Below are 21003 nucleotides of genomic sequence, written 5' to 3' on the forward strand. Positions count from 1 at the left end.
AATATTGATATTTAAGAATAATGTCAGCTAATTAATTCCTTTGGTCTTTCTTAAAAGCTGACTGAACCTGTCGAGCAGGTGTTACAGAAGTGCTGCTGGTATCTTTAACCCAACACTGCCACCCAGTGGTCGAATGTGTTTTCCCCCCCCCCTCCTTTGCATGAAACTGCTTTACATTGACACTAACTTCACCACTTTAAAAGAAATCTCAGTGTAGAGCTAACCCTATACTGATTCATTAACACAAGAATGCAAGTTGACACAATTCAAATACTATAGTTTTATTTACCTGAAACCACAACCTCAGTAATGCATGTACAACCATTATTAGTCATCAATAATGATACTTTTTTTCTTATTTTTTTAACATGGTATTGTTCTTCGATCAGGTGTCGCAGAGGGGACTGCACTGACCCCCCCCCCCCCTCACAGTTAGATCACAGTTTTACAGCAGTGGATAAAGATACATGATGATAATAATAGTAGTAATGCAAGAGGCAATAAGAAAACGAGAACACTGTTGTATTGCAGATATTACCAGTGAATCAAAGTGTTAATCTGTTGCCCTCGCTGCAAAGGACTACTTCATCAGAATAAATGGATGAGTGATCGGCCTACAGTAGTTGTCAAAGGACAATAAAAAGAAGAACAAATAAAGTTAAAAAAAACTCAAGTAAAGCACAGTCAAGTTGAGCATGAGTCATTTCTCCATGTCTAATATTGTGCAAATTACTCAAACCATTACAATAAAAACAGTGATTTACATATTTATGATATATACCCATTCTAAAAGTATCTTAATGTCATTTGAGTATTTTACATTATAATCTAGAAATACAAATTGCAAAGCCTACATACAGCTGAAACGCATGCATGAATGTTTTTTGTACACTGTGGTACAGCTAAGACCGTTCAACCCAGTTTTTAAAGATTTTCTACGTGACGAGCTACCATGGGAGGTGGAAACAAGTTCTTCATGCAAGAAGGAACGTCGAGGGGGGTTGAAAACTTCCCTGCACACAAAACTGTAGCGTTGTATAGATATAGCATCTGCACACAGAGGTATAAGTGTGTTAAGAAGTGTGTATGTGCGTGTATCTATGTGTTTTCAGCCCAACCACTTAAGTATACCCCTATGTATTTGGTCTCATTACTGTGAAAACGCATCTTTTTTTTTTTCGTCTGTGCAAAGGGTAAACCCACTGCTGGTCATCACTGCGTCTGAGGTGTGTGAAGTTAAGAGTGAGCATACATGCTGGATAGTAGGACGACTCCAGCCTCGGAGCCCACTCTTTAATATTTGCGAAGCTTTTATGAGAGCCAACCTAAGAGGGGAGAGAGAACTATGTTAGTACAGAACACAATATATATATTTTAAAAAAACAGTTTATAGGTCAAATTCAACCACACTATCAAGAGTAGGTATTGGGGAATATAGGCAGGTGTCAGAGCGGTGGAAAGAACAGCAGTGATTCACAGTAGCGGCACAGTGTGGTCAACGTCTATTCAATTTCAATATTATATATTCAATATAGGGTATCCCTCCCCTATACCTTTAATGGGAAGAATTTGTGAACAAAGCAAATGGATACTCACTCTAGTGACAGGGGAGCCAATGGAAGGCATTGAGGGAGGAAAAGCACACAGTTGTGGTAAAGTGGAACACAAACACACAGTGCGAACAAACCCAGGCTTATTCCAAAAAAAAACCATGCTTTAGATTTCTCACACATTATGCTTAAGTAGTCTAAGATTAGTGGAGTTGACTGTATGGATTGGGCTCCTACACGTACACACTACCATAAAGTGTGGTAAGCCCAGCACACACACACACACACAGCAAACTAAGAGGAATATGAAAACCTGTAAGAATCAAATGAACAAGATCCGTTTCTCTGTGCTGTGAATAGCTCCTGCCCGTCATGTTGTGCCAAGGACACTGAAGCATTCATATGTCTGAAAGTATTTGTATTCAAGTATTATATGCACATACAAAAAAAGCCCACTGGATATGAATAAAGTTGATAACCATCGGCCTCAATCATATTAAATAAAGACAGAAAACACTTTGATTCAAAGGGTTTATGAGTGTACTTTTCCTTAGTATAAAACAACATTTTGGGTTCTCATTTGCAATCCAAGATCATTTGGAATCATTTCTGTATTGGTATTTCTTCTTAGGATTTTAATATTACTGTCCTTTGAATCAAACACCATGGAGATGGTAATTAACATACATCATCCCCACTCAGTTCTGTCTCCAAAGCAAAAAAACACACAAATAAAGTTAATAAAAGTCAAAAAAATCAATACAAAGAAAAATATATCCTTAAAAATGTTTGAGGGAAGGAAAACGCTCTTGGTTTTCTGCACAAGCAAATAGGGGCACACCTCAGATGTTACGCTTTAGCAAGACCATTTAGGAAAAGCATCTAGAGATGAGCAAAAAAAAATAATATCTTTTTATCATATTGAGGTAGCTGTGCTCTGCCCAGTGCAGAAAAACTGGCTTATTTTCAAATCTTTATAGTTAAAAAAAACAAAAAAAAAACTTCCATGAGGTTAATTTATATTCTAACATGGGAGAGGGAGGGGGAACACACACAATTAAATTAGGAATGAGAAACCACATACAGTTCATGCTTGGTCACAGGACATGCGGATTTGGTTTTCAGATTTATTTTTTTCCCTCTCTTTTGTTTAAGCGGAGCATTCAAACGTTCACTCCCAAACCTTTACCCGTCCTCGTCTGCCACACGGAGTTCGTCCTCTCTGAAAGAGTTCTGAGTTTATACTGAAGACACAATGGTAAACATGAAGAAAAAAAATAATGAATGAAGGCGGTATGTCTAAGCCACACTGGTCAATTGACGAAGCCATTTAAAAAAAAAAAAGTTCCATAAAATTCAATCTCTGTACAGATAAATGATTTTCGATATCTTAATTTTCATTTCATGAAGAGGGAAGTTAAAGAAAAAATGCTGTTGTTGCTGTAGTGAAATAAGACAACTGATATTCCCAAAATAATTAAAAATATAAACCGTAAAGGCAATATTGACAATAATAATAATAATAATAAAAAAACTGGCAACAGTATATTTCCTTTCAAACCAGCAACAGTTCACAGCTACAGGAGTGATGGTCTTCTAACACTCGCATTTAAAGCCTCACTCATTCAAAAAATGCGAACCCAACTCAAACCAGGTGACTTCTCAATGTTAACATTTTATATTATTTGTTACGTTTCATGTGTTAAAGTTGGTCCTTCTCATACACACGCACACACACGGTAGGCACGCACAAGTACACACGCTAACTCTACAAACACACACACAAGCTATGAACATGTAGGAAGGCAGAGAGGGAAGAGGGAGAGGACAGAGGGAGGTGATGGTGGTGGGGGGGGCAGGGAGGAAACAGAAAAGTCGAGGTTGTGCTCAAGTCAGTCAGGACCAGAACATGTCGGCCATGTTAGTGTCGGAGCTGTAGATCCAGAGGACCAGGGGGAGGGAAACGGCCACGAAGGGCCAGGAGATGCCCTCCATGCATGCAGACAGGCAGCAGCCTTTGCAGCTTGCAGGCTTCTCCAGTTCTTTACCGGGCTCCAGGTAGTTCCTGGCAGCGAACTTAAGTATCTCGTCAAGTAGAATGACAGGCAGGGAGATCTTGAGCACCATCAGCCATTGTGTCAGATTTAGAGGGGTGATCTGGAAGATGATCTGCAAAGAAGCACACAAGACAAACAATTGTGACTGTGGTTCAGTCTTTATCGTACACACAACTTTTATTATTCATTTCACAGCATCACATTCTATGTGTCAATCTAAAAGAAATGTTTCTCACTGGGAGAGGCTCCACATAGAGGATGAGGAAGTGAAGGGACATGGAGAGGCAGATGGCTCCCAGCAGCCACACGTTCTCCCAGGGAGGCATCCTCAGCAGGGACTGGTTCTCTGACACACTGAGCGACAATGACAAATGGACAGGTTTGTTAAAACGCTCACTCATAGACTTCAGAGCCAGAACACACAAATACCTGCATTGTTTTTTTAGTTAGTCCAAAACAGAGTCTGTGTGTGAAAGTGGAAATGGAGACAAAGACCAGGATGTTGAAGTACAGATATTGAGAAATATTAGGGAAAAACAAACAAAACAAAAAAAGATCTGGAGTTAAATGGGTCACATTGAGCATTATGTAGGAAAAAAAACATGACGTGTTGGAAGGATGCCTTGCTCAAACTAACCTGTTTAGGGCATTGCACATCTCAATGGTTACCAGCACAGACAGGGCCATGGTCATAGGGTACGGGGACTCAAACACCTTACAGTCCAGATTAGCGAAGTCTGGATTCTCTGGACCACACTGCAGGAAGTGGCTCTATAAGAAGTGGTAGGAAAAACGCAGATTAGATTAAGTTTGTGTTGAAGCGTGCATAAAGAAGAATTAAACATGAGTTTTTTGGCTGTAATTCATACCAGCTGGTAAAAGGTGATCCTTGGACCGTCCTCAGCAGCAACAAACCACCAAGCAGCAGCACCGACAGTGCCAGCACCAACATAACCTGATGATCAAACAGCAGCAGACATTGGTCATTAAATATCAGGTCATATTTGATGACCCTCCCCAGATGAGTTGACACAGTAAAGAACAGAAGCAAACACTTACATCCAATGGCCAGGTATCTGAAGAAGAGCCATCCAGAGATGAGGGGCTCACGGGCGTTTCTTGGTGGCTTGCTCATGATGTCCAAGTCTGGTGGGTTAAAGCCTAAAGCAGTGGCAGGCAGACCATCAGTCACCAGGTTGACCCAGAGCAGCTGTACGGGGATGAGGGCTTCAGGGAACCCCAGAGCTGCAGTCAGGAAGATGCTACACACAAAAACAACATGATTAGGAAAAAGAGTCAAAGAAATTGTGGGATGTAAAGATATGGTCTTTGCATTAACGGGTCATCCTTACCAGACAACTTCTCCCACATTTGAAGAGATGAGGTATCTGATGAACTGTTTCATGTTGTTGTATATGGCTCTGCCTTCCTCGACCGCAGCTACGATGGTGGAGAAGTTGTCGTCAGCCAGCACCATCTCAGAGGCGGTCTTGGCCACAGCTGTGCCTGAGCCCATGGCGATGCCAATTTCAGCCTTCTTTAGAGCTGGAGCGTCATTTACTCCATCACCAGTCTGAAGAAATTATGAAGTACCAATTAAAAGTGTGTTATTATCAAAGATTTTTATATTTTACCAAACAACTATCCAAAAGAAATGTTAATAGGCTTACCATTGCAGTAATCTCATCATAGGACTGCAGAAACTCAACAATCTTGGATTTATGTGAAGGCTCCACACGGGCAAAGCAGCGGGCCTTGATCACAGCGTCTCTTTGAGCAGCAGGCGACAGATCATCAAACTCTCGGCCAGTGTATGCCATGCTGGAGACGTCATCATCCTCCCCAAAAATACCAATACGTCTGCAGATCGCTACTGCTGTCCCTAAGATACAAAAGAGAGCAAAGATACTTCTAAGGACTTCCTGGAATTAAAGTAGGCAAAACTTTGAACAATTATACTTGTCTGTAGTAATTGAATGTTCTCGTGTATTACATGAGAACATCTATTAAAATAGATGATTTGATCAAGAGAAAATGTTCTCGATGCAGATTTGCAGACTTTGTCTACATACCCTTGTTGTCTCCAGTGATCATAATTACTCGGATGCCAGCAAGGCGGCAGAGTCTAATAGAGGCTGCCACCTCTGCCCTGGGAGGATCCAGCATGCCCACACAACCAACAAATGTCAGGTCAGTCTGGATGATAAAAGAAAGTGAAAAAATACAGGCAACATTGAGATTATTTTGGTTATTCTCACTTATAACCTTTAGATGCTGAGAGCCAACAATGATGCACCGGGAAAGGAACCTAGACGCCTAAAGTGAGACAAAAAGGTTGAGGAGAACCGACGTCCATATCAATGTGCTGGGCTCTCACCTCATGTTCAACAAAGCGGGTGGAGTCCTCCAAATTCAGCTCTTCTTTGACCATGCGGTGGTCTCGGGTGGCAAGAGCCAGACAGCGCAGGGTGTCCCTGCCGGTTCCATACTCTCTGATCACAGACATTAGTTTTTCCTTGATGCCAGGGGTCAGAGGCACCTTGTTGCTGCCTACACGGATGTGTGTACACCTGTCAATCACTCCCTCGGGGGCTCCCTGTGAGCAGGCATGGACAGGACAATTAAGATACACAGTTAATAAGCAAAAAACGACATTAACATTTTCAGGAAACAAAAAATTCTGAGAGTCAAGTTAATGAAAATAATGTAATCTTTGTATGTCTACATCTTGGACAATTCAAATCCTAACAGTAATTCTCAATGTGTCCATTTCTTACCTTCACAAACATCTTGCCAACCGCAGAACGGGCCTTATTAGCAGTGCAGTACACAGACATGGACTTCCTGTCTCTGGAAAATTCCAACGTAAACTCTTTCTTCATAAGCTGCTTGATCACCTAAAGGTTAGATAAAACACAGTGGCAGTTTGTTAGCCTTTCTTCATTTAGTTTATTTCATCTTATTTGATTAAAGTACAGAACAATATATCAACAAAGAGATGACTTTGGAGAACAAAGTGTTACATACGGAGTTACAGGCGTTTGCTCTCTCGATCTTGGACAGGCCTTTGACATCGGTATCAAATACGTTCATCTTCTCTACCAGGCATGTGAGAGCCGTCTCTGTGGCCTCACCCACCTTCTCATACACACCTTTGGTCTGGACAAACACACACACACGCACAGGAAAAAACATATGGTCAATCTTCATCAGAACATGTCACACAAAACCTGTAAGCCATTGTCAACACGGGACACATTGGCACTAAAGGATTTATACATGTAAACAGATTCACTACCAACCTCATTAAAGTCCAGAGAGGAATCATTACAGAGAGCACAGATAGAAGCCAGCTCTACCAAGGCATCATACTGGGAACATCTGACTGGTTTGCCATCCTGGAACCTAAACAAATCACAGGAAGCAACAAGTGAGCCAAATGTGCAGCTTTCAAGAAAACCAGGTGGGGAAGGGGGTTGTATTTCTGACATGTTGTGACTCACATAGTAAAAATAACATTTAACTTTAACCGATAACCTCCAAAGTAGTAGGATTTTATTTTGCAATGCATTCTATTTTTTATCTTGTAGTGCACAGACGTATGGGAATACTCACACTTCTCCATTCGGGGCATATGTGGAGCCAGTAACAGTGAATTCCTTTAATGAACAGTGATCGCCCTCTGCCTGATCAACGACAAACATCTAGAAACACAAAGATTGCAGAAACAAACTATTAGAACATTATACTCACTCCAAACATACGGCAACTATGTGGGTAAATGCACTAATGAGTGGCATAATTATGCCACATATTAACGGCTCTATCCAAGAAAAAAGCTGAGATTCTAATGGACACTGTATCCAGCAGGTGGCAGCAGACTTCCATTCAGAGGAAAGGAATCTTCTTATCATGAGTCCGTTTGAACATAGAGCAGAGTGTAATAATGAAATGCTGAGCCAAAGCAGACACTGAGCACTCTGGTGGGAAGGCTCCATAAATGTCATCTTACAGCAAGGCAGACACAGAATTCCTCTGTGTGCAGTCACACTGCATGTACAATACTGTGTAAAAAGGCGGAAGTAGTGTGACCTTGAATATACAACCTTTGGGTAAGGAGACTAGTTACAGTTTCTGGTTGAAAATACAAAAGAGCTTTTGAGTTTGTACGACTCAAAAGCCCATAGGTATCAAGGCTATACATTGACTAACATTCTTACACACAGAGCACCGCATTTGCCTAAAATCGAAAGGGGCATGAGTGAGATCCAAGAGGGATGAAAGAAGAAATATCTGAATAGAATGATTCACTGGCATTATGGCTGCACTCCCCTCAGGTACCAGCAACACTAGAAAAAACAGTGATGTCAATGGTCCTATGCAAAACAGAGTGCGAGTAAGGAATTGAATTGAGAGAGAGAAACATTCACTCAGGCACCAAATTAAAGTACAGCCCTATTCGGACAGGAGTGGTTTGGATGCGTCAAGCACAAGCTTCTCTGTCAGCGACTATCAAATAGCCAGGAATAGCATCCTTTGGTCTTCAAAATGAGGCCTTTCAAAAACGTAATATTAACTGAGAGAGAATTGTGCAGGATGAGCAAGTGGAGACAAAATTAACATGGAAGAGAGAGAATCTTTCAACACAAGGTCAGTTATGCAACTCTACTGATGGTTCTGCTGCAAGTGACTAACTACTGCATACTGATCAGCATGCTGCCTGAACAAGAAGGGGGGGGGAGTGGAAAAGGCAGGGAAGAAAGGAGGGGGGGAAACAGAAGAGCGGTGAGATAAGGGGCTGAAGAATAGCACGGAGAAAGATGGAGAGACTAAGCAGGAAGGAGAAATACAATGTGGGGGGAAAAATTAGCTGGGAGGCAACACTAAAGGGTCAATCATCATAAAAGACATTGTAATACTTGAATAGATCATTGTTCATATAGCCTGAAGTTGTAATGTCAAAAGGGATGGGGAAATAAATATATACACGTTCTTTTTAATTTAATTTGAAAATCCTTGTTATAATGTTATCCATTACTAGCCATTCAAAACTGCTAGTCAGCAGTGCTCAATATTCAATTCAATTTTATTTATGGTGTCAAATCACAACAGAAGTCATCTCAGGACACTTAACACATTGAGCAGGACTAGAATACGCTCAACATTTCCAGAGTCAACACCATTTCAAAGTCCCAACATCACCCAATAAATGTCAGCCAGACTGTCAGCAGAAGACCATCAGGTTTTCTTATTTCTCCAGTGAAACGTTAAGACTTGAAAAGTGCGCAGATGTCAGGAAAGTCACCTGCTCTTTCCATGTATGGCAAATTTAAAAACATGCTACTTATTTTTTAAGTACTCCCCTATTTTGTCCTAGTCCCTATGCATCACCTCACTGTTGCCCGGGGAGGAAGGAGATACCCCTACACTGCCATCGATGACACCATGTGTATGCCAACTCATATTTAATGAACAGCTACTACTTCTTGTTTAATGAAATGTGTGGTAGTAATTAGGACAGGGTCCAGAAAACGTTGGAAGACAAGCTTTTAAGATACAGATAACACATGGCAAGACTTTGCCATTAAATTAGATATTGTTGTAAATTGTCTAAGAGAAGGCTGAGAAAGACCTGGCCGACATTGTTGTTTGAACATTCATCAAGTCAAGAGGTAATGACTCTGCCACTCTTCTCTTACCCTGCACACAGACATCTGATTGGTGGTCAGCGTGCCGGTCTTGTCAGAGCAGATCACAGATGTACAACCGAGGGTCTCCACGGACGGCAAACTGCGGACAATGGCATTCTTTTTGGCCATGCGCCGTGTTCCTAAAGCCAGGCAGGTAGTGATGACAGCAGGCAGACCTGGAGAGAAATAGCAACAGAACCACAGAGAAAGAGGATTGAAACATGAGATGGAATATGAGCTAAGAAGTTAAAGAAATAGAGATATCCATTTACACAAATATATTATTCAAGTGAGGAGAATACTATTCTCTGTCCCTGCATCATGAGGCATTGAAAAACAGTCCATAAAGTAGGATTTCCCACCTAACTATCCTACAGTCTAAAGGCAGAGTACCTGTAACTCTCAGAGCAACAACCATGTCAAGGGCAAGGCTGCATGTGTGCCTCCAGCTTACCCTCAGGGATCGCAGCAACTGCCAGAGCTACAGCAATCTTGAAGTAGTAGACAGCACCTCTGATCCAGGAGCCTCCATGGACAGGATCATTGAAATGTCCAATATTGATGATCCACACAGCAATGCAGATCAGTGTAATAACCTTGAATTACACATTAGTTTAAAGATCAGATAAAAAGCAAACAATTAACCATAAGTGAAATCCACATTAAACATTCTGATCAATTAGAAATAGCCGAGGTTGATGTATTAACAAAAAAACAACAGAGTGAGAGAGTATTATGCAGTTTAACAAATTACCTTGGACAGTTGCTGTCCAAACTCATCCAGCTTTTGCTGCAGTGGCGTGCGCTCCTGCTCTGTCGCTGCCATCTCATCTCGGATTTTACCAATCTCCGTATTGGTACCTGTGGCCACCACCACACCAACAGCCTTACCAGCTGCAATGTTGGTGCCCTGTGAGGGGGCGGAATGAAACACAGAAACATTAAGATTCTGGGGAAAAGGGGCAAAACTAGTTTAAAAACTTGTCCGACACAGGTGTGTCACAAAGGCACAGAGAGAAGGTTCAACATGCAGCATGAGTCAACATGCAACAAGTCAATACATTGTGTTCCTGAGCAAATTTTAGAAACAGTGTGTGCTCCCATGGAAGAAAATGTGGCAATTTCTTTCGTAGATGAATGGACACCTAGACACATTATTGGGATGAACACGAAGTGTAATTCTGGAAGAGACTAAAAGGTCCGTGTGAGTCACTCACAGAAAATAGCATGTTCTTCTTGTCCTGGTTGACAGCACGCGGGTCAGGCACAGGGTCAGTGTGTTTGATCACAGACACAGACTCTCCTGCAGGAAGCAGACACAAAGGGTATGAGTGAGGGAAGCAGTGACAAAGTTTCTACCCAGGAGAGAGAGAGAAGTGGCAGTCGTGATGCTTTGTTGGAACTTTGGGCAGATATGTGTGGAAGAGGCTTTGAACTTGACCGTGTCCAGCCTGACAATTATCAAATACTGCCCTAACTCCATATCTGATACTGTGTGTGTGTGTGTGTGTGTCTGTGTGTGTAAAATCAACTACAAGGTCTGCACTTTTCTGAAAGAGTAAAGCAGGGACCACTGTGCAAGCTGTATTGCCATGAATGGGGAAGGGAAGCGCGGAGAAAAATAGTCAAAACATTAAAATATCCCATGGAATGTGCTACCAATTAAGGCAGCAGAGCAAGACAAGAGATTTTAAGATTTAAGACTCGATTCACATTAACCTCTTCCCTCGTGCATGCATTATCTAACCTTCCATATCCACCTCTTCTAATCTATTCAATCACAAACGCTGTCAAATTATCCATCTGCAGATTCATCCATTACCTTTACTGTCATCCATATCACACATCTTTTTGTTTTGCTAAAGACTGGGCAAGGCAAGAGACAAAGTAATAGAGTGTAAGTGTGCCAAAAGAAAGAGGCAATTGCGTATTCTTGTTCTGTGTCTAGGTTAATCAAAATTAGTGAATGGGTTGCGGAGGCAGGCCAAGAAATTATGTACAAGTAATGCATGTATATAAATGTATTTGTAAGCTATATGGGAAACATAAAATGTAGAATCAGGTGTGATAGGACACAGAGAATCAAACATGAACAGATGAAAGCTCACAAAGACAAAAAAGGGGCTAAACAATTAGGAAATTTTTTTACCTGTAAGAATTGATTGGTCCACCCTCAGTGTTGTTGACTTGATTGAAGACAGCCTGATGTCTGCAGGCACTTTATCACCAACTGTGGACAGAAACAACAGAGCACAGGAGACACTTAAGTACCTCTTTAATTTTAAAAGCATCCGTAAATGATACGACTACAGCTGGATGGTTACTTTGCACAATACGAGAGATAAAAGGCAGCCGAGTGATTTGTAGCCGACCATGTAAACAGACACCTCTGCAACTAGAGCATGTTCTCAGGAAAAGAGAAAATACTTTAAGACAAGTGCAATAAAACAAACAAAACAATCACTACACAGAGACACTAAGCGCTTGGAAATAAAATCACCTGCTGTGTTATCCCAATGTATGTTCATTGGGAGTGATAAAATAATCAAACTCAAATTATTTGTTGGAAAGAGGCTAGGGGAATGTCATGGATTCAAAAAATGATTAATGTTCCTCTCATCTCCTGCACAGGACGCAAATAGATTGCTGCTCATTCTTTCCACTAACACATGGCTTTAGCAATCACCAGTAAAACAAATGTAAAATGTAAATATGCACCACATTTTAAACAAGCGTTTCCTCTCCACAAAGCAGATAAGTACTATTAAAGCCACTGACGTTTATTAGCTTTGCTTAAAAGGCTATCAAACATTTTTGTCCCTCTGTACGGTTTCACATGCAGTTTGAAACTGGTCTGGGCGGATCAAAAGTTCTGATAACGATCTTTTCAGCGTCGTGGTTTGATTGAAGAAAAAAGTATGTAAAGGTTAGACCATGCATGTCAGTATTCAGATAACCATCTGTTTGAGTGATATTTTTCTTTGAGTTTTCCATTACAAAGCCCTTCTATGGGATGGGACTGGAAAAACAAACATTCAAAAAAAGAAACAAAAAAATGTGACCTGAGAGGATGTTTTTAAAATTAGTCTGTAAAGTATGTTATAGTCTTGGAACTATAGAGTGGTGCAGGGATAAATTATTTTTGTAGGTCAATCCCAGGAATTAGCACTGCACTGGTTCCCTCGACAAAAAGCCAATGGGAAACGAAAATAAGGTTTGTTGCAGACACAAGTCTATCATTATTACACATTTAGTTGAGAAATGAAAATCTTATATATATATACTGACTGGCACTTACTGACATATATCGCATAAAAACTCTTCACATCTCTTAGGATTCTGTTACCCACAGACTGTAATTTCAAAAACCTATTAACTTCAAGATATGGGAACCATGCATATTATGATGTATTTCCAGATAATAGGACTTATTCCTGCACCACTGTATTATGGTCCTGTAGAACACTGCGTGACTACAGTAAGACTATGTGCCAACTAATGGTCCCCATAGCACCCAAAATGGATGGTTGACGTTTTAATGAAATTCTAAAAGCACAATGGAAAATGCTACTGTTGCACCAAAGTGAAATATCACTTTCAGCTTACACTAAGACATCACACAGGTTGAAACGATGAAGGTAAAAGCAATATAAAGCAATGACCCAGAGGCTTTTAAGAGATCTGTCTGTGGACAGTGCTGACAGACACCCACCCTTGGGCCTCTGCAGTGCCCTTCTGAGCAGAGAGGAAGAGAGGGGGAGGAAGGACAAGAGTAGAGAATGAGAAGGAGGATTAGATGAGTCCGACAAAACACACGTCCAAAAATGGGAAAACTATTTTGATCATTTGCAAGCGTGCTGCTGGATTTGGGGGAGGGAGAATGCAATAAAAAAACTAGCTGTTTTAAGCAAGGAGAACCCGCTCCACGTCATAGGAGTTTAAATAGAAGCAGCGTGACGTGTTCTTTTGGTACAAACTGTTCATTCATTCCCACCATTCTCATGACTTTAAACTGAAGAGACTGAAGCGAGGAAATTCTACTCAAGAACCAACAAACCAATCAAACAAGCATTGCTGCATGGTTTTCTCATCTTGTATACAATATTCCAAATCACCATGAAAGCACTGTAACATGTGGTAATGCCGAGTTCATGGTAAGTGATAATGTTCCTGGACTGTACCAGCTACACTACCAAATTTGGTCCTCTACTTGACCCGACAGACAGGAGATAGTGATGGAGATGAATAAGCATTACATGAGAGAGGACACAATGGAGACAAGGAACTCCACTTGCTGGAAATAGTCGAGACTCAGCCCTGTGGGAAGGTTCCCACAAAAAGTCACCAATTAGAAAATAGTGACCCTACTAACTACACTCATTGGTATGAGAATAAGGTCACAGCAAGTAGAATAATCCACTTTCACAGATGGGGACCCTTCTTTCAACCCATGTGAACAAAAGACCTTATCTGTGTTATCTGTTCCCTAGAGTGAGAGACAAATGTCAGTCTGCGTACACTTAAAGTGATAACACCACATAAGCTTGTAAGGACTCAAGTACTTTCCCCACCATATCCAGGGTCCCACCTTACCTCCCTTATACTACCCATGGTTGAACACATTATTCCATGTGACTTATAGTATAAGCCTCAGTGCTTGCAATGAATCTCAGAAAAATTAGCAGAAAACAGCCATGCCAATACAACAAAGTTCATTGTATTTGAGTAATAGTGCAGATGACACAGAACTATTCATCATGGGGGGTCCAGTGAAACTTTAAAGGTCTTCAGGGGGTTGTATATTTTCAGACGCAGTTACTGGAGCTGGGATGTGCTATAGCACGTAGCCAGCAGCCTTCTGGGACTTTTCATAAAAGGTCCTCCAGCCCTCAAGGGACTCTTCGCCTTCGGTTATGAATGGAAAAATGGAGTCCAAACATTAACGTACACACAATCATGACTCTCTGAATTCCATATCATGTCTATGTTCAAATAATATAGGAAAAAGCAAAGAGCAAGGACAAGTGGAATAAACTGTTGAGGATGGGCAGAGACGAATAGCATGGGTGATGACAAAAGACAGACTGTCCTACTCTATTAAACACAAGAGAGGAGATCTGGCCATGTGGCCACCTGGAGCACCAATAATTTATCAAATTGAATCTATACCCTTTCTAAACGTTACACCCTGTCTGGCCATCAACAACATTAACGGTGAACCTTGCACTCCAACTGTGGTTAAGGTAAAACCACTGAGATGATTGGCCTCACATACACATCTGAGTTACATACAGCCAGAAAGTAATTCTTTTGACCAGGATGACATTTTGATATCGTCCCATGCCTAGTCAAGATCATCCTTTTGGCAACAGACTTAAGAAAATGCCAGGCAATAAGGAAATGCACGGTAAAATTAAAGCAAAAGCAGTCACTGTTGCCTCAGTAGAGAGCTGGCAGTAGTAAAACTCACTTCAGGCTCTTAATCAAATCTTGACAGAAGACCAAACAGTGTAAGAATGGCTCAACTTAGAGACAGCAAGCCAGTAACTGTCTTATGAAAACACAGCAGCCTTTGTCCTATGCTCACCACAACAATCTTTATCAGCAGCAATCTTAGCTTAAGTGTGGTGGAAGAAGAATGCCCCGAAGACCACCATGTTGACGTTGCATCTATTTACTCTAAGACTGCGCTAGGTGACCGCCACCTGGATCCTTTCCCATTAAGCTCAGAGCTATGCCACTGATGCATGAGAGAGCAGGTGTGTCACTTGATGCTATGCCCAGAAAGAAACAAAAGTAAACTGTAGTCAGTGATACCCAATGGCTAATACTGCATTAAAACGATGTGCTTACACAACACAGCAAAACACTGATCAGTTACAAATAAGCTTTCAAAGTAGGATAAACATGTTTCAAGAGAAAATATTTGTAAGACAAAGCAGTGGGGGTGGACTGACTATAGCCCTCGCTGTATCCAAAAAAAGGACTGAATTTTTTATTATCAACACAAAGAACACAGTTCCGCTAACCACTTTACGGCAATAGCTCAGACAGATTTGAGTGATGGCAAAATCGTCACAGCTCTAGATCTAAAAGTACTCCAAGGATATAAACCATATGCCCGGTCTGAGAAGACAGTTTGCAGACTTGACAAAAACAATATTCCATATATTGGCCATGCATAGGTTTATTGTTTCGTGCTTTTACTTTTTTTTATTTTTTTATTTAAGCTGAGAATGCTCACAGCAGTTGACTCTAAGGCACTATGACAGACAGTAAATAAGTATTTTCTGTAATTCTACTCCACTGAGCTTTACTTTGGGACAAAGAAAATAATGATTTTATGTCAAGCTACATAATTTACAGAAACAGAGTTAGAGAAAGAAAACCAAAGATAGACAAGAAGAAAGACAAAAGACAGAAAGAGGGAGGACAGATCAGTAAGAAAACAAGAGAAAGAAAGAACAGTGACGCACAAGGCATTAACATATGGGGCTCCATTCAGGGTGAGGTCAAGCAAGAAAAAACTATTCTGGTGAACAGATTTGGCCTCTGCTCTTACACACCATATTCTAAAATTGTCAAGGGGGATGAACAGGATGAGGGATCAGTTGTGTGTTTGCGTTTGAAGCTGTGTAAAGCATACGTCACAAGACTGCTGATGATGTTTACAGAACTGATGGCCAATGTTAATCTCTTCTCTTACAGCCATCATGTGAAACAAATGAAACATATATAAATAATAAAAAGGCCCTGTTTGTGCAGTGGGCGAAAAAAAAAAAAGGGTCTACTACAACCTCCAAACCGACACTTGGGACACTGCGTTGATCATCAACAAATCCTAAAGGGATAGTTCGGATTATTTGGTATGGGGTTATATCTATCTATCCATAGTCGATGTATTACCTCAAAACAATATAATGTCTTTGGATAAGTACCTCAGCCAACCCCACTTCAAAAGATCTGAAGCATCCCTTCAATCCATTTAACCTTACCTGCAACCTCCACGATGTCCCCAGGCATAATGTCCCTGGCCTTGATTCTCTGGACACTCTTCCTGTCCTGGCGGTACACTTTCCCCATCTCCGGCTCATACTCCTTGAGTGCTTCAATGGCATTTTCTGCATTTCGCTCCTGAAAAGTGCAAATAGGGGTGGGGGGGGGGGCACGTTGTCATTTTTCTATGTAAACGTGCAATGATATTTTCACTTCAGTGTCTGCAAACGGTTCTCTTATCGTCTGCTCAGCTCATTCCTGATCATTCTACATTTGCATTTTTCTGTTAGTGCTGACTTCACTGTCTGTTAGATTTCTCTCCGACTGGACAGTTTTAGTGACAGATCCCAGCCCGACTGGCGGGCAGACAGCGCTCAACAAGGCATGACAAGACAGGGCACACTACCCCAGGACATTTAAGTCTTTTGTAAGGAATAACAGGTACGATCATTAAAATAGCTGCCAGTGAGGGTTTACATGGTTAAAGCAGGCTATGAAAAGCTAAACTACTCTGAATTCTGAGGAAGACTATCAAACGTTCTATACAAGTATCAATAACAGCAGGGGGAGATACAGCCCCTCCCCCTCTACGTCATTCACACTGGTTTTGTTAATATAAATAAAGTCAAACCACCAGCCACACTTTGTGACAACACCCCATTTACACACAAGCCTCAACAGGACCTTAAACGAGTATTTAATTGACAAGACAATCCAGCAGGGATCCACCCAACCTGCCAGGTGTCTTCTCTGATCTAGTCAGGTGTGAGTTATAATCATGGGGTCTGTTCTTCAGTTGAGTTTAGACATCTATCCCAGGAGACACTTGCCAAAGCAATATTGTACCCCCTCCCCAGTCCCCCACTAGCCTGCCCTCACATTGCTCCAGTCCCAACCTGACATGCCAATCATGTCAATTAAATTTGCCCTGAACTTTTACCGAACACAGGCAGGTGCAAAGAGTCGGTGTAGTTATCCATCATGAGCGACTCCAGGGTAATAAACTGTGTTCTGGGCAATTTTCAATTTGATGGAAATGGTGTCAGTGGAAAAAGAAAAAGGAAAAAAGGATAATTAGGTTTTCTGTGTGCGCAAACGAGAGCCTCCATCCATGACTGTTGCCGCCTTTGCTTCCTGCCTATAATTAAGGTGTATACTGACAAATCAATACCGTTTCTCAAAGGAATGGATACCGTATATCCTGGGGGAAGCCAAGACTCTACAGGCTCATATGAACATAGAGGCATAAAAATACTTCTTCACAGGCACCATTAAAAACCACCACTCCTCATATTTTCAGCATTAGAACAACATTATGAGTAGTATCCACCGTTAGGTGATCATAGGTAATCATCACACTACACAAACATTTGACTCAAAAAGACAAGTTGTTAAAAACCCATACTTAGATTTGTAAATATAATGCGTTTACCTGCCAGACTCCCACAATGGCATTTGCTATGAGAATAAGCAGGATTACAAAAGGCTCCACAAAGGCTGTAACTGTTTCTTCTCCCTCTTCAAACCAGGCCAGCACCTATACACACACAAACAAAACAGAGACAAAGAAATGAACAGTAATTAAATACACTTCAATAACAAGTCTGAGACACTGAGCCTTTCCGCTGTCCTGATGAGATAGCATTAGCTCCCACCCCAAATAGCAACCAGAAATAAATACACTGCTACCTGGATAACCACACTACTGTGGCTCAGACTCCAGTGTGTATATCTATATTTTTGCCATGAGGACTTGCTCATAACTTACTGAACAATGGTAATTATGAGGTCCATTTGGGGATTTCCTCCTAGTGTCTTTTCCATGCACCTTCCTAATCATTGAAGTTGTGCCAGAACCGCACATTGACTTTAACATATTTGGCACAAGGATTTTAAGTATCTGACAATCATTTAATAATTCATAATAAATACCAAGCCAGCTTCTCTCAGAATTACAGAATCTGGGCCAAGTGTGTTAGAAGAGAGAGAAACGGAGTGTAGTAACCACTCTCTCCTCTTTTAGAATCTGTGCCAGGAGTGAAGTATGTCAGACGAAATGCCAATGGCCCCTATTTTCTACTCCCAACAGATATCAGCACGGCCAATTAAACCTAAAATTAAATTCCAATTGTGTACCAAAAAAAAGTTAGTTCCTGAATGACTGAACTTTGTAGTCTAAATGTTTCCTGCTAAAATAAACGTAAATCCGTCTGCATATGCTTGTGCGATTGAGAGCATGCTACGTACTACAGCTGGTGATTTATAATCTTTGTAGATGTAGCTGGCTGTCATTGCTATGTCTTTGTAAATGATGATATTCTCAGCCAGTAGGCCAACAGTCAATCTTTGTTCACCTAACACTGTGTCACACACATAAACTACACTGGGGATTGTCAATCACTAGTGACAACACCGCAAGCATCACAAGTTATGTCTGTTCATTTACGGAAGTGTCATGTTGTATTCAAGAAAACAACTTGAAAACTGGTCAATCATCAGGGTAAAGTAGAGACTTTTAAAGGAGTTTCAGTCATTGCTAGCGTGAGACGTATGGACTTCTCAGGAGACTGTTGCTTTCACACTTGAACAGCCACACACAAAGCATGTGGCTCATTCCAACGTACCACATAGGCTAATCAAGTGATAAAGCTTTTTCTTAGATGAACATGTTATTTCTTTTTAACCACTTCTTGATTATTGATGTGTTAATATTATTTTTTTTAAACAGGTCCAAAGAGACTGCAATGACTTGATTACTTCAAGAGAAAAAGCCTAGCTGACATAATATCATAAGACAGAATCATGAAAAAAAAGATGGTCATCTGTGTTGTGTCACCAGACAGATTCTGGGCGGCTTTCTTCCGCACTTTGAACAGCTTACTTAACTGTGATCTGCACTGAATCAATCAGAAAAGGTCTATATACACTTTGTAGGATGAAAACCCAATGAACTAGCCACTAAAAGGGTGAAGAAAAAGACGATGGCAGAGATGAACACGGACATTGTTCAAACTTGAGTGCCATGTTTTAGTATTTTATTTTTACCTCCAAACACTGAATATTCTGTCTTGGAGGAATTGGAAAAAGCCACTTGTATCTAAGATAACAGCGTGAAATATTCTCTCACTACTCTAGCACCAATATACTTATTATTTTTAGATGAGCGTTAAAGTCACCCTTTTACGACCAGTGACACAGCCTGCTCAGAAGCTTTTACTACTAATCTTGACAACATATTAAAGAACGCCTAGCACCTGGCTGTGCACAAGTTAATATAATAATTTGTTTTACTAAGACAGCTCTATGGGATCCACACACCACAAACCACATGTACAGCAAACAAAACATCTTTTATACTTACAAAGGAGATGCAGGCAGCAAGTAAAAGGATCCTCACAAGTAAATCTTCAAACTGTTCAACCACTAATTCCCAAAGGGATTTACCTAGAAAACAAGAGTTTCATTATAAAACATGAATGGCAATGTTTCTCTATTATTGAATAATTAGGAACGAGGGACTCTAAAAAAAAAGTATATACACAGGTGACTAATTGCATTTATCGACATTGGTCCACTCACCCTCCTCAGCTGGCAATTCTGCAGATCATCCATTCGGACCACAGACAAAAGAGAGATGGACAAGAAAGTGTCATATTGCTGGAGCAGTAGTGATGCAACATTGAACGGTTAAAGTACATAACAGAATGGTGATTTGCTGTTTACTAAATGAGTCACAGAAAAGATGCTTGTCGGTATTTCAACATACGGATCGTGACGTCGACAGCCTTCCCTTTTTGTCCGGCATTAACAAATCGGGAGCCATTGGCCATACATGACAACGGGACAGTATAGCTCACGTCACTTGTTCTTGAACTAACTGTAACCGGTTCCTTACCGTTTGGTCCATATCGCTCCCGTTGTTTCTTCACTTGCTCTGAACTCAGGCCCGTGCTTTCGTTCACGTTGAAAAAGCTGTAAACTTCCTCAACCGTCTTTGTGTGTGCGTTGTCCATGGTGAACGGCCACTTGAGGACACCGCTCGTTTAGCCCCTGCTGGTCCCAGCCGCAACCTGTCACGGTTCGCTCCTCCTGTGGTGACACCGCGGGACCTCAAAGGGAAATACTTGAAAATATTACGAGCGGGACGTCACGTCGTTGACTGTTTTCGAATAATTAGCGACAACGACGGGACGCGCGGCGTGCAGGTGCCCGGTGAGAGTGGACGAAATAGCGGCTCCTGAGCTAACGGATAGCTAACAGGCTAAAGCTAGCTAACTGTTGGGTTCCTCTGGCTCAGCTTAGATGTTGCCGGTAGGTTTCCTGTGAGACCTTGAACGAACAATTCATATCAAACGTCGCGGTCTCGATTGGACGTTATTATATCTCCCTCCCCCTTTTAGAAGAGCGAATTCCAGGGTAATTCTGTCCGAATAGGTGGCTTTAACATGTGCCTATGTTGCAGTACGCTCCCTTCGCCCGCTCTGCTTCTGTTGCGGAATCACCAGCGTCCTCGTCGGCACCAATCGCGTTTGCTCGCTGCAGCTCTCGCGTGCGTCGAATGCGGTGTTCTGTGTCCGCATGTGGAATCCGCTCATTGGTTGGATACACCGGAAATGCTACTCTCTCTTTTCTTCTCTCCGCCTCCGCGACGACGGTGTGTTTGGGATTAGGACAGTCCACACACATTACGATTGTGTTTTTATTTTAATT

The 21003-nt window shown here is 41.3% G+C and overlaps 1 protein-coding gene across 2 annotated transcripts; it reads right to left on the reverse strand.

Moving 5' to 3' along the window:
- Nucleotides 1-296: 296 nt before the first annotated feature.
- Nucleotides 297-20804, reverse strand: atp2a2b (ATPase sarcoplasmic/endoplasmic reticulum Ca2+ transporting 2b). 2 transcript variants are annotated; one of them, XM_084034554.1, is made up of 24 exons: nucleotides 20189-20804; nucleotides 19873-19890; nucleotides 19655-19737; nucleotides 17726-17830; nucleotides 16293-16431; nucleotides 11447-11527; nucleotides 10515-10600; nucleotides 10052-10207; nucleotides 9752-9893; nucleotides 9307-9473; nucleotides 7223-7311; nucleotides 6910-7012; nucleotides 6635-6766; nucleotides 6385-6504; nucleotides 5985-6203; nucleotides 5680-5803; nucleotides 5278-5489; nucleotides 4960-5180; nucleotides 4667-4869; nucleotides 4477-4562; nucleotides 4245-4378; nucleotides 3844-3961; nucleotides 3599-3719; nucleotides 297-1325 (listed from the first exon to the last, which is right to left on the reverse strand). In XM_084034554.1, exons 1-24 carry the CDS (start codon nucleotides 20304-20306, stop codon nucleotides 1312-1314), a joined length of 2991 nt encoding a protein of 996 aa, XP_083890680.1. In that variant the 5' UTR covers nucleotides 20307-20804; the 3' UTR covers nucleotides 297-1311. The 2 variants fall into 2 exon arrangements, with proteins under 2 accessions (XP_083890680.1, XP_083890679.1); XM_084034553.1 differs by lacking the exon at nucleotides 297-1325 and having other exon boundaries at nucleotides 2695-3719; nucleotides 20189-20803.
- Nucleotides 20805-21003: the final 199 nt, after the last annotated feature.

Source organism: Eutrigla gurnardus (assembly GCF_963514095.1).
Source record: "Eutrigla gurnardus genome assembly, chromosome: 19".
Lineage (NCBI taxonomy): Eukaryota > Metazoa > Chordata > Actinopteri > Perciformes > Triglidae > Eutrigla > Eutrigla gurnardus.

Bases quoted from the DNA above. Each gene is read 5' to 3' on its own strand.
- atp2a2b (XM_084034553.1), bottom strand. From the start codon at position 20,306: ATGGACAACGCACACACAAAGACGGTTGAGGAAGTTTACAGCTTTTTC. The intron at 10,601-11,446 runs GTAAAAAAATTT...TGCTTCCTGCAG, and splicing joins GGACCAATCAATTCTTACAG to GAGAGTCTGTGTCTGTGATC. The intron at 3,720-3,843 runs GTGAGAAACATT...GCTTCTTTGCAG, and splicing joins TCTATGTGGAGCCTCTCCCA to ATCATCTTCCAGATCACCCC.